General features: G+C 38.2%; 1 protein-coding gene across 6 annotated transcripts in view; it reads left to right on the plus strand.

Moving 5' to 3' along the window:
• Positions 1-16,873, plus strand: part of LOC138011459 (A disintegrin and metalloproteinase with thrombospondin motifs 20-like) — a 64,009-nt gene that overhangs the window by 8,832 nt on the left and 38,304 nt on the right. For 4 of the 6 annotated variants that reach the window (XM_068858459.1, XM_068858458.1, XM_068858462.1 and 1 more), the window contains 3 exons: positions 13,285-13,526; positions 13,618-13,985; positions 14,773-14,929. In XM_068858459.1, coding sequence (XP_068714560.1) covers positions 13,448-13,526; positions 13,618-13,985; positions 14,773-14,929 — 604 coding nt within the window. In that variant the 5' untranslated portion in view covers positions 13,285-13,447. Of the gene's footprint in view, positions 1-10,406; positions 10,556-13,284; positions 13,527-13,617; positions 13,986-14,772; positions 14,930-16,764; positions 16,784-16,873 lie in introns of those variants that run through there. The other 2 variants (XM_068858460.1, XM_068858463.1) reach the window with 2 other exon arrangements.

The raw sequence follows: 16,873 nt of genomic DNA on the forward strand, positions 1-16,873 counted from the left end.
CATGAAACAGATTGTCGTTTGAAGTTTGTAAGCAGTATAAATGTGAATGACATGTAAATAAACTAAACGAGACTCTTGTGTCGCGAGGCAGATTGCTGGTAACTAAGGCAGAGTATGACTCTAAATATAACACTCGTTCGTCTGACAATGTAAGCGCCTATGGCCCGAAGGACTCCTCCATCTAGTTAAAGGCATAACGATGTTATAGTGGCGACCTTTCAAGCAGAGTCAAGAAGCGCTTAGTTCACGTCACACTGAGTTAAACGACGAAACCACAACAACATGAAGTTAGTCACAGACTACAATACTTATATTGTTATGGTCATTTTTTATATATATTGGAAAACAATTCCTCCGTCTCGCCGGTTGAAATCACATGAGGACTGATAACGGAATGCTTGTTATCTCTGGCCGAAAGTCATATTGTATTTGCACTTATGTTGTTCTCTAAGCTCGTACTGTCACGTGTTTGTCATTAACTTTTCAATTTTATTGAAGCGCTAAGAGACTTCGCAAAGGTAAGAAGCATTTTTTTGCTGAAAACAACAACAACAACGAATTGGGTAAATACGACATTGATAACTGTCCAAACTCCGGGGTGATGAAGGTTTTCTATTAAGTTTCCATAGGCAGATAGGATCAGTGCTATCTTTAACCTTTGGTTTTGGTCAAGTTATTAAGTCTTTGAAATGTAAGAATGGAAAATTTTCCAACTCCTGCAGATTGGTCAATTCAGTTGTTAGCTCGCCGGAGCCAAGCCTTATTCACTAACAGGTTAATTAGGTGGCAAAGTCGGTTTGTGCGCGGCCTCGGTGCATAAGGTCCCGAGTTCGGAGTTCGATCCCCGGATCTGACATCCTTGTTTCGACGCTTTTCCTGTCAGTGTAGCCTAAGTAGCTTAATGGAAAGAGGGGTGTAAAATGGGCGCACCGTCGGCTTCCTGGGAGAATACCCTCGCTCTAGAGGGTAAAGGAATCACCGACGTTAAATAAGGTGTACCTTTACCTTTACCTTGCAGTAATGACAGAAAATTGTGTCAGTGGTGACTCGAATGTGTGCGCTTTGAAACTCTCTTGCGCAGTCGCAAGTGAGTGAAGAGAAGGCAAAATTCTTTCCGCGGCAGTAGTAGAGGCAGGTGTCGCGGTGTGCTCGTTTCTATTCGTCCTTATTGTATCCTTCAAAAGCCATGCTTGGGAAGGAATGGTTTCTGTACCAACGTTGATTTTTTTTGCTGTTTAGATTAATACCTGTAGTATATTTTTTTCTTCACTGATTACTAACTTTATGAGGGCACCAGGTCAGAAACCACCCAAGAAAATCACCCAAAATACCCAACACGTTTGATTCCTTGTTCTTACAAAAAAAGAGATTGCCTACGAAAGTTGAGTTAAGTTGCCGAAGAATCATGCTTAACTGGAGTTGCACCTTTCACTATAAAATGTGATTCCGCTATTAAAGGTATATCGATTAGACGTTGGTTATAATTAAAGATATTGCCATGGAATCAGTTATATTTTAATACAGAGAATCGTAGCGTTGCAACTTTGATGTGACTTCGCTTCCGTAGAGGCGTTTTACTGACCTTTGCTAAATAGACCAGGTCGAAATAACATAATGTAATAAAATATCTTTCACAATGAAATAAATCCGAGGCTATGTAATCAATACCCGATGGCTTCGTTTTTATGATCACAAGTTATCAATATTTTGCTGATAAAAGTAATACCTAATATGGGAATTCGCAAGCATGAAACTAAAAGTTATCTCAGTTATAGTGCGCAAAAATTAATTTAGCAGTCATTAGTTGCAAGGTCAACCTAATTGTGATTTTTAATTGTCTTTGTAAAGTAACGAGAAAAAAGCGAAAAATAAACGGTGAAGAATTGTTGGCGATTCAAGAGGAATGGTATTTGAATCCTGTTGCAGTGGAAAGTGTTTCCACAAAGAAAACGATTAATAAGGTTTGTTTGCGTGTGAATGTACTCGGAATAACCTTTGTCTTTTAGGGGAGTAATATTTTGTGAGTGGATTAATATACAGTTTGCGTTTACGGAGTTTAGAGTTTGAAAGATACCCGTTTGACGTACCTTGGCAAAAGACAAGCCGGAAGACTATTAAATTAGGAAACGCATGACAGGTGCTGTTTGTGACGTCGCCGTTCAAGGCGCGGCCAATAGTCGTTTCAACTCCACCCGTTTGTCAGGGAGTATCCTCAACGCTAAGCACAAAAATAAGTACTGATTAATAATCATATATATCGCGTATAATAACATCAAAGTTCCTTTTTCATTTTACAGACACCGGGATAGATACTCTGCCCGTGTGCACATTTGTTAGTGTACTAGGTAGAGCCGAATAGATTGCGCGCTTCTAGCGCTTTTGAATTTTCTCAAGCATTTGGAATTTAAGTTTGAAAGAACGTATTTTTAAAATGAATTCTTGGCTCCAGTTTGTCTGTAAGTTAAGGTCAAACGATTTAGGGGGGTGGGATAAATCATGTGATCACGTGAAGAAATGAAGTGGACCTCACTGAATTCACTAACTCTTCATAGGTAAAAAAATAAGAAAGTACTGTTATGGTTTTCTTGAAATTAAACTAGCAATAGGTAGACATTCTCTTCATTATCGCAAACGCTCCTTCGGTTAGGCTTAGGGCTTATAAGTGGTTACATTTCGTGCAAACCACTATCTAATCAATGAGTTTGTGTTTCCTAAGTCGAAACTAACCACACCGGTAAAGGCACTTGCATATTTGATAGAGCTTTTTATTCATTTGCACCAACTCTCAGTATCTTCAGTATCTTAAGTGTTCGTATCTTGGGTCAGTATCTTAAGTAAGGCATTGTGATCATTAAATTGCCGGCTGTTTGAGATTGGAAAGATCAAATTACTTAAAATGATTGCCATATGGTTTTAATGAAAATGATCAAATGAATTCTTGTACAATGAAATAAGTAAAGGAATACCGACAAGCTTAAGAAAATCCTTAAAGGTAGAATTGTAAATAGCAGAAGAAACGACTGAGCCTGTGGCATCAAGAAGTTCAGCTTTCTCTGAAACGTTCCAGTTATTGTTACCGCTACATATCAACAGCTTGAATTTGGAATCAGTAATTGAACCCAGTCCCCCTCAATCCTTCTGAGCCCTTCCGCCTGTTAGGTGCTTTGCAATTTAACAATGCAAATGTCGGGAAATCCGACATTAATTAGACACTGCATTTTTTCCAAGTGAAACTTTAAGCTATTCCTCACATATGGACCGGATGAATAGCGACGCTGAAGGCATTTTGTAAAACGTGTATTGAAAATATAAAGGATAGCATTATCATCATCAATTATTTCAAGCACGCTTTTTACTCGCCACTCTTGTAAATGCAATAAGCAAGAGCTGCAAGACTGAATAGCGAAATAGCCATCTCAAGATTCTTTGAATTCCACGAAAGATTGATAGTTTTAGAGCAGAAATCAGCTAAGATAGCAATCCTATTAGCGTGTTTTTATAAGCTGAACAAGAGGTCTCTAGTATTAAGAGGCCCTGGCCTTGTATCAAGACCTTACTGCGGACACGGTGTCTGAGAATCAGGTGACCACACAATGCTGGCACACACTCATTCAAATTAGATTGGTTGATTACAGGCGGAAATCCGCAATCGGATTGTATTTAACTTGATTGATAGCGGAGCCATTTAAGAGAAATTCCTTCGTATCAAAAAGCAATGCAACAAAAACAATTTAATGGCACTGTAAAGCATTTTTTAGCTTAAGATAGCCTCTCGACTTGATTTAAAGGTATGGGTTGTCGGTTTTGCGATAGTTTGTCTAAATACCAAAAAGATTTCTACGGAACATGTTCCCTGTTGAACTGTGTAGAGGGATGTGTCACCCGTGCATAACCGACATTTCGACATCAAAGGAGTTACCCTCGTAGAAACTGGGCTTGAACATTGTACAAACCCCCCCCCCCCCCTTCCCCCTTGGTATTGGTTTATTGCTTCCACTATGCCACTGCCCTTACGCGTTACATAAGTTCATTAGCAACCTCTATGTGGTAAATTCATTCTATGGCTCCACTGTTCCACCTCACGCGTTTGTAAGGAGACTTTTACAGTGATTCAAATTCCCACGGTTTCAGTGGCATGAAACACAGGAAACAGCGCTAACCAAACGGAAATTGTTTTAGATTTGATGAAACCAGTGGTTATGTTAATTTGTAAATCAAAGAAGATATCCTATTGTTATCTAGCTTTGCTATAAATAACCAAAAATAACCGAAGAGTTTTAAACGTCCACTACTTTAGTAAGCTGTAGAAATTGCTGAATGGACTCCTTTCCACCGCGACCGGGTAAGAAGATTTATCTATAGCATCTGTGTACTTAAGATATGCATGATACCAATCTTGTTTAAAGTCGACGCTCGACTGCTAATATTGTCACTCTGTACACTTCATGCAAAGTTTACGTAGCGCCCTCTAGAAAATGGTTATAAAACAAATCATTTCATTTTTTTTCCGCAGATACCTAACACCTAATCAGTTCTGAATTATACAAGTCAGTTGTTGTTAAAGGAAATAACGCCTTTTTCTACAAGGAGGGAATGATACTTAAAATTAACCAGGGTGGATTCTCACACAGTTTACGTAAAGTAGTCAATTGATTCGTCGTGGTGACTGTGCTAGAATTAAGTTGGTGCTTGCCACTTTTAAAACTTATAAACAACTATGAAACTTAACAACAAAATTATCCCTATTGAGTTTTATGTGCAAAATATGCTTATTTTGATGGACAACAGCAACTAGAAAAAACCGTTGAAATTTTTCTGAATAAAACTGAGTTCGGGAATGCGTCGCTTTTTATTGCACTTCCCGTCATCTTTTCTTTTGTGACGCGGGTTGGTTTTTTCTTCCTTTCTTAAATATCAACGCAAATTAACGCGTGGACTTAAAAGCTGCATTGTTTAAAATGACCCTCTTTAAAATGAGCTTTACATATCAGATTATCTGGGTCCAACTGCTCGAAGCAGGGTTGGGAATTTAGCTGGGATCCAGGGTTCATCGCGATCAAAACCCATAGCTTGCTTTATTGGTCAACCCGATTTAGTGCTCAGTAATCTGAACTAGTATTCGGAAGGTCATATTTTTCACTCCTGCTAGGAACACTCATCTTTTTTCGAGTGTGTTCGAATCATTATGGATGAACAAATCTCTCCAAAGCTTATCATATTTGGAGTATTTCGTTCCAGACGCAGTCATGGAATTGAAATTTCAAAACCTTCAAGTTTAATGCGACTCAAGTTCATTCATGCAGTATTTCAGTTTCCAAGTTAATTGATATTCGTAATCCTGAACAAGGTTATTAATCTTTTTTAAAATATATTTTGATCGGTTTTTCCTTTGCATTTAAGTATGAGCTGCATTCTTTCGTTGATTATTCCGTTTTAATGGTTTGATTTCCCACTGATCCTCTTTTAAGAATTAACTTTGAGATTTTTTTTAGTAGGGCTTACATGGTTTCAGATTTAAAAACATTATACACATTTTCAATCAGAAATACACATGATGTATATAGTCGTTTTTGGAAAAGTAACATTAAATATCATTCTTGCAGAATATAGCTGAACCTCGTTTAGACGAACTCGCAAAGACCGACAAAATACAGCCCTTCCAAAGGACTGTTTGAAGTTGGGACCTGGGCTGAGGCTTCAAAATTATTTTGTTGAACAGAATTTAATTACTGAACACTATAGCACATTTGAGTTGCCGCTGTGCAATACGTACGGCTTTCGCTTTATTCCGTTTTGCAAGGTGCGATAAATCGTGGCGCCTTACCGATTCATAAAGTGGTCCTTGCGGAAAGTCTTGTGCGATTACACTCTAATTTGTGTTAAACGCCACCAATTTCCCATAAGGCTTCAGGCAAAGTATGCTTGCATTATGAAACACCATCGTCAAACTGTCTGGTGAAGTTATTATCGGTCCTATTCAGATAATAAGTGTTTTAAGCCATTGTAAAAACAGAATAATCAGCTCTAAATCGTGCTGACCTTTTAAACTTTCATTCTTCAGATCTGTTGTCATAGTTTATAACAAAAATGATTAGCGAAGTATACAGTTATATTGTGGTTGCTCGTTCTAGACATGTCCATCCATTTCCTTTGTTGTTTTTTTTTTTTTTCGTTGTTTATTGTCGATTTGTAGTCTAAGAAGAATGTGCGTAGTCTTAGAAGAACGCGGTGGGTAAAGGCTGAGACATGCAAACCCCTTGGGCTTGTGCAATGTGCACTTGCGCATAGTACACTACGAATCAAGGTTCTCTCCTCATCCAGATTTTAGAGTATTTAGACCAGAAGTTCAATATTAGCTTAGGGTAGATGAAAATTTACTTTTCTCTGGAGGTCAAATCTGAGATGAGAAATTACGAGTAATTTGCGAGTGCAAAATGAGATCGGAACACTCTAAGAAGTGTAATTACTATCTGTGAAAATGTGATAAGCTTTAAATTCTTTTTGGTTTGATGTTTAAAAGATTTCAATGGTAAATCAGGAAATATTTCAGGATTAAAGTAGTTGCCTTGAAAGTTTCACAGAACAAAATACCTTTTATGCACGATATAGATAATTCCCCATTCGAACGTTTGCTGTGGTTATTTGATATTCGGAAGTTATACCTAAAGTCTTTTTCTTCTTCTTAATTAGTTATTATTATTATTATTATTATTATTATTATTATTATTATTATTATTATTATTATTATTAACATTTTTTGGAAATGGAGCTGTAAATTAACCATAAAATAAAGTGGTTAGATATTGGAATGCTCCGAAGAAGTCAGTAAGCTCTTGTATGTACTACGTGAAGCCCTAGTTTAAGTAGAACGTTATACTGATCTGCCGGGTTCTTTATTATGATATGCATGAAAGAAGCTCACTAAGGAGAAACCATAGAGATGGGCAGTTCTTAACAAGAAACTTGAAAAAAACAAGGCTTCGATTTGTCTTTACCTGAAACTTCTTGGAAGCAAACATGATGAAGTACAACCAATCTCAGTTACAAAAAAAATTCCTTCCTCTTGCTAATCTTCCTTAGTGCATGTGTGGTCACTTATACAATATCTAATTAATGGATTTCGACCGAGTGTCAGTTGAGACCGAAAAGAGGGTTATCTGGTCAAATGATACATAACTTAAATATCAGCGACAAGAGGAAGGGAGCTCAGTTCAGACAAGCTGTGATGTTAAGTGGTCGGCAGCGAATTGAGTGGAGCAGTACGTAACGTTAACAACCTTCAAGCTCTGTATGTCCGTGACTGGTGAATGCATACAGCAAAACGGGGCTGTTTTCTTGTAAGTAGCCTCATGTCTAGCCAAATTACTGGATACTTTACTATCTCCATACTTGGGTATTTGAGAGATGGTACATCAGTTAGGTACAACGAATATTACGTGTGCAAGGTACCAGCCTAGATAATTTTCTTTCTTTATAGGAGAGCAAAGCAAATGAGATTAACTCTGTGGTCTCCCAAAAATGTTCATATAAAAGTGAGGCCGTTTAAATTCTTGCACGCGAGAAGGCTTGAGTATCATTACGTTGACTAGCAAATAAGTTTATCAGTTTATCAGAGATTTGATATACAAAAAGTCTCGCAGGTTAAAAACCTGACTGCTACCTTCAGTGGTTTCCATAGTGATATCATTTGCTTGGGAAAGTTAGGGCGTGGGAAACGATTTATCGAAAAGGTGTGGATGGCCAGAAAATCCTTTACTTTTTAAAGTTAGCTCGTTCGATCGGCTTTTAGAAGGAGCTTAGTGGTTTGTTCTTGTGTGGCACACATTTGAGATTCAACCGAAAGAAATCAGTCTAGACAAGAAAGCATAATGCAACATTGGCGGTCAAACAACTGAAAATCGGAGTTCTTTGAAGTTTACTCGAACTTTAGAAAGTAGAATTAACGCTTCCACATGAAATGCGTCAACTCGAGAAAAAAAAAACGTGTTAATTTACACGGAGCAACGGTCATGGCCCTGATGCACCAACCGTCGGTAGAGATTCGCAAAGGGTATTCAAAGGAGATCAGTTCATTTTAAAGTTGTTACAGTGTAAGACACACATCCTTATATTAAACTGATTAGGTTGTGTTTAAAAATAATACAGTATGGTGCTCTCTTGCCAAGTAGTTTCTGTACAGCTACAACACTACAGAGACAAACCGTTGGATCACTGAGTGGTGCTGGATCTTTTCGTGACCTGGATCAGTGTAGATACTTGGATTCAAGATATGTAGAAAGAGGCGGGTTTATTTCAAAAGCAAAAAGCTTTAAAAATAACGAAAACATGGTCACAATGACGACTGAAAGATGCTTTCACAAAATAGTGCTCAGCTTACACAGAGTTTAGACCTTGATCTACAAAAGATCTTTTTAAACGTGCAAAGGATAGAAATTTAAGAGAGTTACACGCCTCGCTTTCCGTAGAACGGACCGGAACTTGGAGCTACTGTAGGTCTCCGTTTCCGGAAGTTCTTGTTTTTAGTACTGAGCAATTGCTCAACTTGGATAAAAGCTCTTATCATTGTCTTTCAGTTGATCCTCGATAGCGTCTTATCTCTTTTTTACCTCTATTTGAGCAATTCACTGCAAAATCCGGCTCCAGTTTGTGTTTGACCATTTGACGAGGGGATTGTAATTTGATAATGTGGTCCCCACCCCTTAAACGCTATTCTGAATAGATGTGTATTACATGAAGTGATTCAGTGAGGAACACGTCGATCACTTGAATCTGATAGAACATTTTTAGAAACTGGATTAAGACTTAAGTATCGACACTTGAAAATATCGTGCATTTTTGTGCGTGAAGCGATTATGAAATTGTTGTTCTTGATATCAAATTTCGGTTCTTTGAACGCTGGGTCGTAACCTGCAATGCCATAAAATATCAATTGTTAACGGTGTCGATTCACTTTTAACAGTTACGGTTGAAACTTTGGCTCGCCAAAGTCAAAACGCACTTCAACTTACGTGAGCGAAAGTTCCGTTAAAAGGAAGAAAAGGTGATTAGCTGAGGACATTTGTCTGATTTGCGTGCAGAAATCTCAACACTTGTTGTCCTGTACCCTCAGTATGCCGGACGTAAGATTCAAGTTTTATTCATCCGGATCACGGCTCAATAAGATCAGAATTACTAAATCCGTAATGGAGAGTTTTCGTATCGCCCCCGGCAGAGGAAAGCTCAGACTGCGCATGTCTTCTCTTCAGTGATTGGTTCATTGACCGCATTCGGGATGGTCAGTCCAGTCACCGGGCGTTTTATTGAAATGAAACACATAGCTCCTTTGCTAAATTTCTTGCTTTGAAGAAGTCGTAGCTTGTTTTGTCGAACGCCAGCTACAAGAAGGAGAACCGTCACGCTTTGCCATTTGCTTCACAGTGAAGAGAATTTCCTGACGTGACATGCCAATACTTGTCAAAAAGCGTCGGGATAGGTCTTGACATTATAAGAAAAAATTAAGAAAAAATTTCAACTTTGTGATTGACATTGCGTGCATAGTTAATGCAAGTATATTAAGGAAAGCATCAAATACCCTTCATGTAAGAAATCGGCTTATGAGCCTTTCGGCTTAAACGATAAAGTGTACGCAAGATATTTAACTCCGTTATTTATCTCTGTGGTACGAAGATTACTTTGTTTTAATATAAACACGTGAACCGATAAGAAAAAGGCTATTTCATTTCACAAATAAGAATTTTTTTCTAGTGCGTTCAAGTTTTTTTTGTAATGTAATTATAGTTAAAAACAATTGCTATCACTTATCAAATACATTGATTTGATTTAATTAATATCATTATATTGATAACAACTATGCTTATTTTATTAGTTTGACACTAACAGCACGCATCCAACTGATTTGAAATCAGAGGAAATGTCGAGTCCCACCCTAAGAAACCATAGAATAACAAAATTAAAAGGAATTTCCGATTGCCGAAGAGATCAAATAAGACCAATGATTGTTCTAAACGAAAATGTCAAAATATTGGGGATCTGCTGAACGTTTTGAACTTTTCAAACTCTTAGCAGCCACTTCACTGACCTATAGCCTGTCCTGTATCACGATATATTAAAAAAGGTGATTTTCTTAACGCGAACAGCTAAACTCAAGGGATCATCTTCATAAACCGCAAAATTCTTTGGGAGTTGTTCAAAAATGGAATTGCAGGGTTTTGCTTTTAACAGAAATATTATCCGACAATATAAACTGCACGAAAAACATATCAATTTACACAATTCTGTAGGTTTTATCTAGAGCGCGCTCCGTTCGCTTCTGATCTGTCTGACCTGGAATCACCTCACGGGTAAGGACATTAGTCAAACCGGCGCGAATGAGAAGCGGAGGAAATATGGATTAATCACACGAGTCTTCGCATTTCAAGAGAAAGTCGAGTGCAAATACAGTATTCCAACTCTGGATTGTTACCTTGTATTACTTGACAAAACTTCAAAACCACGGAATCGATTTCATATTAATCCCTGTACTGTAAAGACCGTGCCCGACTTTCGTTTTCGAGAGGTGAGTGCATCTATTTCCCCTAATAAATGTAAATATTATTATGCATTTGCAAGACTTTCCACCGGAATTATTTTGAATTGAAATGATTGTTTGGGATAACTTGATAATCGACAAACGTTAGTTAAGTTTAATTTTGTTATTTAGCTCTATTATCTCTGATTTTGATGATTTACCAACACTGCCGGTGAGGATACGATTGAAAACGGTGCTGCTAATTTTGTGATCAGTGACGTTCCGTGTGCCAGATTTAAAGGCGCACTATCTTTTCTCCGACATCTATCTCTCAATTTCAGTCAAGTTTCTCGCATAAGACGTGAAGTCTGTCTTAGCGTTGGAACTTGACGCAGACCGAAGGTCTCAGTTTTCTCAGGGAACGTTCATTGATACCAAGAGCCATTATGGCTCTTGTTAATACCCGTTTTGTTTATGGCAGTTATGAATGATGAAAATTCCACGATTATGATACTTAGAAATTTAAGTGTTTCAGTCATCGGCACTGACGTAGATCAGGTAATAATTTCTCCTTTCAGTGATCCGTAACACCCTGACCCTTTCGCATAGAGTTTATAATAAATCAAGGAACGATCAAGGCTAAACATCGCTCATTAAGGATAGTCTACTGGGGCAATTGGAAAGACGATTTTTCTGAAAAGCACTTAGTTGACACAAATAATGAACTTCAATATGTTTCTCCGGAAATTCCGGTTTTCTCCCCTCCTTAAAACATGTTGATTTGTGGTCTCAAAAAGGAATATGTAATAAAGGTTATTTCTACGATTAAAAAGAAAAATTCAAAATAAAAAAAATTATAATTAAGGTTTACGATCTACAGGAATGCACCTCTAAAAACCCAAAAATAATCCATTTTGCTTCTTATGGCATACCAAGATAGAGAACTGCACTTAACGGATGTGATTGGTCAAAATTCCTCAAAAATGTGAGGGGGGATATTCTTAAAACTTTCAAGTGATGTGCGTCAAAAAGTAATGTTGGGGTGCGGTCATTTTAAACAAAAACATGTAATTAGCTTTTATATTCGTAAAGGATTTAAAACCTTGTTGTTGTAAATCGGCTTTTTCTTGTCATCTTGAATGCCGACTGAAAATTTGCGGTTATGTTTTGTATAAAGCGACAAAGATGTTTTCCCGCTTTCTGCAAATCTACGCAAACCAGGATCAAATACTTTCCTTTAAAAAGGGAAGTGTTCTCTTTTCAGGTTGAGGAGTTCGTTTAATCAAACATACGTTCTAATGAGCTTGAAAAACGTCATGTGCCATGAAGATTTTAGTATTCAGTTATGAAACCGCTGGTGCTTTTCACAATGGTCGCTAACACTACCACTGCAAGTCTTGTAGCGGTATTCTTCGAAGAACAAGATATGTAACAATGCACACCATAGCTATAAGTTTTTACTGCGAAGTACAGGCGGTTAAGTTTAGAAATTGTCGATTCGCGTTTCCTTTACATGAAATGGGTCAGGCTTTGTTGGACAGTCTTGCCGCGTCTATTTATGCTTTGGTCAATTCAATCCAGGCGTAAAGCAATTTCCGGTTTCATGTGATGAAGAGAGAGAGAGAGAGAGACTGTGACAATGCCAGCCATGTGTCACTCGAGAGTAGGTGCATCTAAAGTAAGAATTGATTGACCGACGATTTTTAATCGCTGTTTAATGTTCCTTTTCCGCATTATACAACACCTCAGTATTTTTTTTATAAACCTAAAATCGATTTCATAAAAAAAAAGAAAAAACAAAACAAAGCAAAACCTGTATGTGCTGTTGGTATTGATCATTCTTCTTTCAGGTCAAATTAGGCAGGGTCAAAAGCTGTCGATTAGCACATGCTAGCCAGAGTACAGGGTGATGGTGTCAAGTTGTTTCAATATTGTGATTTCCTCTGACGTTTTACGTTGGCTTTCTCTTAAATAGTCTTGAGCTCAATGCTGGACACTTTCAAGGGACAAAATTATTTTATGGTTTCTCAAATACAATATTTTCTTTAAGGTAGTACTAATCTGTTCATGCCTTTTGCAATTGATTTGTTCGTCAAAACGTCACAAGAATTGATTGCAAGATATATCGTCTAGTATTATCTTTGTTATCGGAGTACTTTAGGACTTCGAACCGTTATGCAGAATTTGTAGTATCTACCTCCTTTGTCAGCCTTAATAATCCGCGGGTCAAAATATTTACCATTGTTTGCCGTCATCATCAAAATCCTGGAACCACGTTCAACAGCCTGCCAGCCGGTTGTTTTGCGCAACATTTTTCTCGCGACAGTGTCTTTTGGCTGCTTTTAAAAAGTCTTGTTGATGTATTTTCTTTGCGCTACACCGCTAAAATTATATTTTTCATCAGTTCACTCTCAGTCCATCGCAAGTTTTGTTCCCATGCTACTCATTTATAATTTGCGACTACATATCAAGAAAATTAAACTGTTAACTTTTCGTAACATTACGGCCAGGGACAGGCTCGCTGTCAATGCTTTAAAAAGTGCAAATGCTATGAAGTCAAGAAGTTCCCTCCCAAGATGATATTGCATGACATTGATGTTATTTTAAATTCCAAGGTAGTTTGCAACTTACCAACCGCAGAGGAAAAATACAACAAAATCCAAATCGTTAATCAAAGGAAAGAATGTCACTTGATCATTTTTCGCTTTCACTGTAATCTAGGAGGGATAAACTTTTAGCGCATTGATTTTGACTAAGAACTTTCGCTTTGTCACCAGGTTGATTAGTGTCATCGCATCTTACGTCTCTACAAAAAGCACTGGCTTCTGATTGGTCGATTGACTGGCGTCCGTGGGCGTTCACCTATGTCGCGTCCGTGTAACACTCAGTGAAAATCCCTTCAGAGAGATTGTCATACGAACACGCCGTTCAACCTGTATTATGAAGAGACTCTGGGCTTTATTTATGCTTGGGTTGATTTGCCATGTTTACGGAGCGACGGAAACCGAGTCCACGATAGGTGAGAGACTATACGACGTTTTATGAACCCGAAAGACACTTTAGCTCGGTGATCGTGGGTGTATAATATTTACCTGGTTTTCTCCCCTTAGGTCGCGCGCGTTATCTCCTACCTGATGATTTTACGAATAACAATGAACGCTTTGAGTATGAGATAACAACAGTGGAGCGAGTAAACCGCAATGGAAATCGTTATTCGCATCATAAACGTTTTATAAAATATGGAGAGTCCGATTTCAAAACAGGACCCATTTACTACAACTTTCCCGCTTTTGGGCGGAATTTTAATCTCCGTTTGGAGCCCGAGGATCGTTTCCTTTCACAACAGCTGACTGTGGAGCACGTTTACAGTGATACTCGGAGATTATCATTCGCTGGGGACTTAATGCATTGTTTTCACCGCGGGAATTTACAAGGAGAACCTAATTCAACAGCCGTGTTTAATTTGTGCGATGGGTTGGTGAGTAAAATACCTTTTGTCGCTCATTTTTGTGAAAGCCGCGTGGTGACAACGCCAACTACCCTATTGCAAAGATGCATACCGCGCTCTTTAGAGTATATTTTCTATCTACCAGCCAAGAGCGTAATTTTAATCCCATTTTAACCAAATTCATGCGATCCTCATGTATGTGATGACAACATTTGGTAAAATTATCATTTTCAAGCGGCATAGCCATGTATTTATTTACTCAATTAACGAGAGTAAGCATTGTAAGCAAACTCCTCGGTCATCTAACAAGTCTGTTCATCATTTACTACGCTACAAAGACTCCTAAATAATGCAGATTTTCATCTTAATGAAATAATTACCTATCCAGAATCTTTACGTACCAATAGCAGTTCATCAAACAGTTTTCTGTCTCAGTGTCTTGAAATAAGCTGCGGTTACCTCTTGGAATATTAGAGTCTGGAGTTAACCGGAAGCGAGTACTGAGATGCGGCGAATGACCCCCTGGTAATCAATATACTAACGATTTTCCGCTTCTCACGCACCGTGCTCAGGCTTACAAACTGTCACTAAAACAGTAGTATCGTGAAAACAATTCTTTTTTGTCTCACTGCCCTTGGTGGTATAAAGATTTAATTGGCTCATAATTTCTTGAGTAGGAACTTCCTATTTATTAAATACATCTTACAAATAAGTTTGTAAGCACAATATACCGGAAAGAACTTTCTGACCTCTAATCGAAATAGTAATGGTTTTAACACTGTTGTATGTTCCTAACATTATTTCTTGTATTTTTCAGAAAGGTTCTTTCGTTTCAAAAGGAGAACGCTATTTTATCGAACCTGTTAACCGCCACAAGAAAAATGCAAGTGCAAATTTCAGGAAATTCCATATCGTGTTTCGGCATCCATCTGAAAGAAAAGACTTTAATAACGGTTCAATTTGCGGTGTGAGAGGTGAGCCTTACAGTTCACAACATGCGATCCCGTTTTGTCTGCGCGTATTTTTCAAATCGACCCGAAAAAAAAAAAGGTTTTCTTTATCCTGCGAGGCGTGATCTCCAGCACCCATAAAAGAGCAAAAGGTGGCTCCTCCTCCTTCTCCTAGTTTATCTGCTTGGACGATCATCTTGACAATGCCGCTTTTACGTAGTCTAAGTCATGTACCAGATCAGATGGGCTCGTTGTCAGCTAGGAAACTAGACAATGTTATGAATTGCTGAACTGATAGGCCAAATTACTGTTTGTTTTATTTTTTCATTGTCAAGACAGAGTCACTGTTTACTCAAATGTGACCGGGGTTTTGTAGACCAAGTTACAGACGTAGAAAATAAGACATGTTTGAATGAAATCAGTTATTTGCGCATCTTTCATGCTCTTCTTTGCTGACCTTTGACGGCTTTTTGCTAGTCCGTGCAGGCGCGGATCAAGATCACTTGGATACCAATCGGATCCTCACGTCCACGAGAGAGTTTCAAAACAGATACTATCTCCCAATCTACTTTGTTAGTTTACTTTGTGTCTTTGAATGTTTGAAGTTCTGCTTTCAATCATATCTTCTTTCCTATCCTGATGTCTCCACTTTAGTCTGCGTAGCATCTGTTGTTGTTCCTTACACAATTTGTTTCGGAATATCTCCACAGCTGGCGAGCTTGAAAAGTCCTGCCCGATCTTTTTCATCAAGTACTCAATAGATTGCCGATACTCTGTTTCGTAAGGGAAACGAGACTTAGATTAACTTGTCAGAAAAAGGCTACAGTGAAACACTTCAGGTGACATTTGTAGGATGTTCCAAATAACTTCGTTTTTTTAAAGGTACATTGTACCTTTATCTTTGTCTCTAAACAGTAACAACGATTTCGATCATCGCAACACGAATGTGATCGATAGAAACTAGAGCCTCTGAACGCAAAACCCGGTATCTTTTTTTACAGTGTTCTGAAAGAATTTTGCGCGACTGTAAATTATTTTACAGATGGGATCCAACCAATAATCACAGCATGCAAATCACAGGCAATTCACCACGCAATCAAGCTGTAGTCAAACCACAAAAGTGCAATTAAGAATAATGCACGACTGCTAACTAAGTCCTTCCTGCAACGGTCAGGATTCACTTCTGTTTCCCTTGATGACGACATGTGTTTGCTGTCTGTGCAATAATATTCCATGTGTGTACGTAACGTATTTGAACAATGTAAATGCAATTGTGATTGCTTTTTAATGACGGCTATCAAATGAATCGTTGAAGTTAGCCTGCATAGCAGGCCGTAGAAAGGAGCACCGGAGTGTAGTTATCATTTTGATGTTCAAAACAATAGCAAGGCAATGTAACATATGTATAGTCATTTATAAGCACGATATGATTAATTTGTATGTCAAAACCTCATGTTCACCACAAAAACCCATTAGGCTGTCTGGCTACGTTGAAGTGATCCAAGTTGACGCTGTTTGCCCTGGAATTAGACTGACTGATAGACGCCTCCTGAAATTAACACGCGCCAGCTCTAATTGTTTTGAGGAACTTCACATTTTTGAAGAATGTAAGGATAGAAATTAATTTTCTGTTTTCGAGAGAGTCACGCTCCGGCATTGGCGTCATCTTGCGGCGGGTATCGAGTGACCGCTTTGCAGTTTTCGTCAAAAGTTTTCGCAACTACTAATCTACAGTAGAAAAATCTAATTGGCTAATCCTAAGCCTATGGTTGAAAATAGGCCTATCATCTACTGCAGGAAATATATTTTCAGCCCCGATCACGAACAACATTCACCTGACGACGTTAAGACGTACGAAACAAAGCTCGGCGGAAAAAGGTTCGATTTGAAATTATGCTTGAATTACGCTTTGGAGCAAGAAGATCTCTTCACCCTGAGGCAGGCAGAATCGCGGCCACCGCATCCAGC

The sequence above is a fragment of the Montipora foliosa genome, chromosome 7 (genome assembly GCF_036669935.1).
Source record: "Montipora foliosa isolate CH-2021 chromosome 7, ASM3666993v2, whole genome shotgun sequence".
Lineage (NCBI taxonomy): Eukaryota > Metazoa > Cnidaria > Anthozoa > Scleractinia > Acroporidae > Montipora > Montipora foliosa.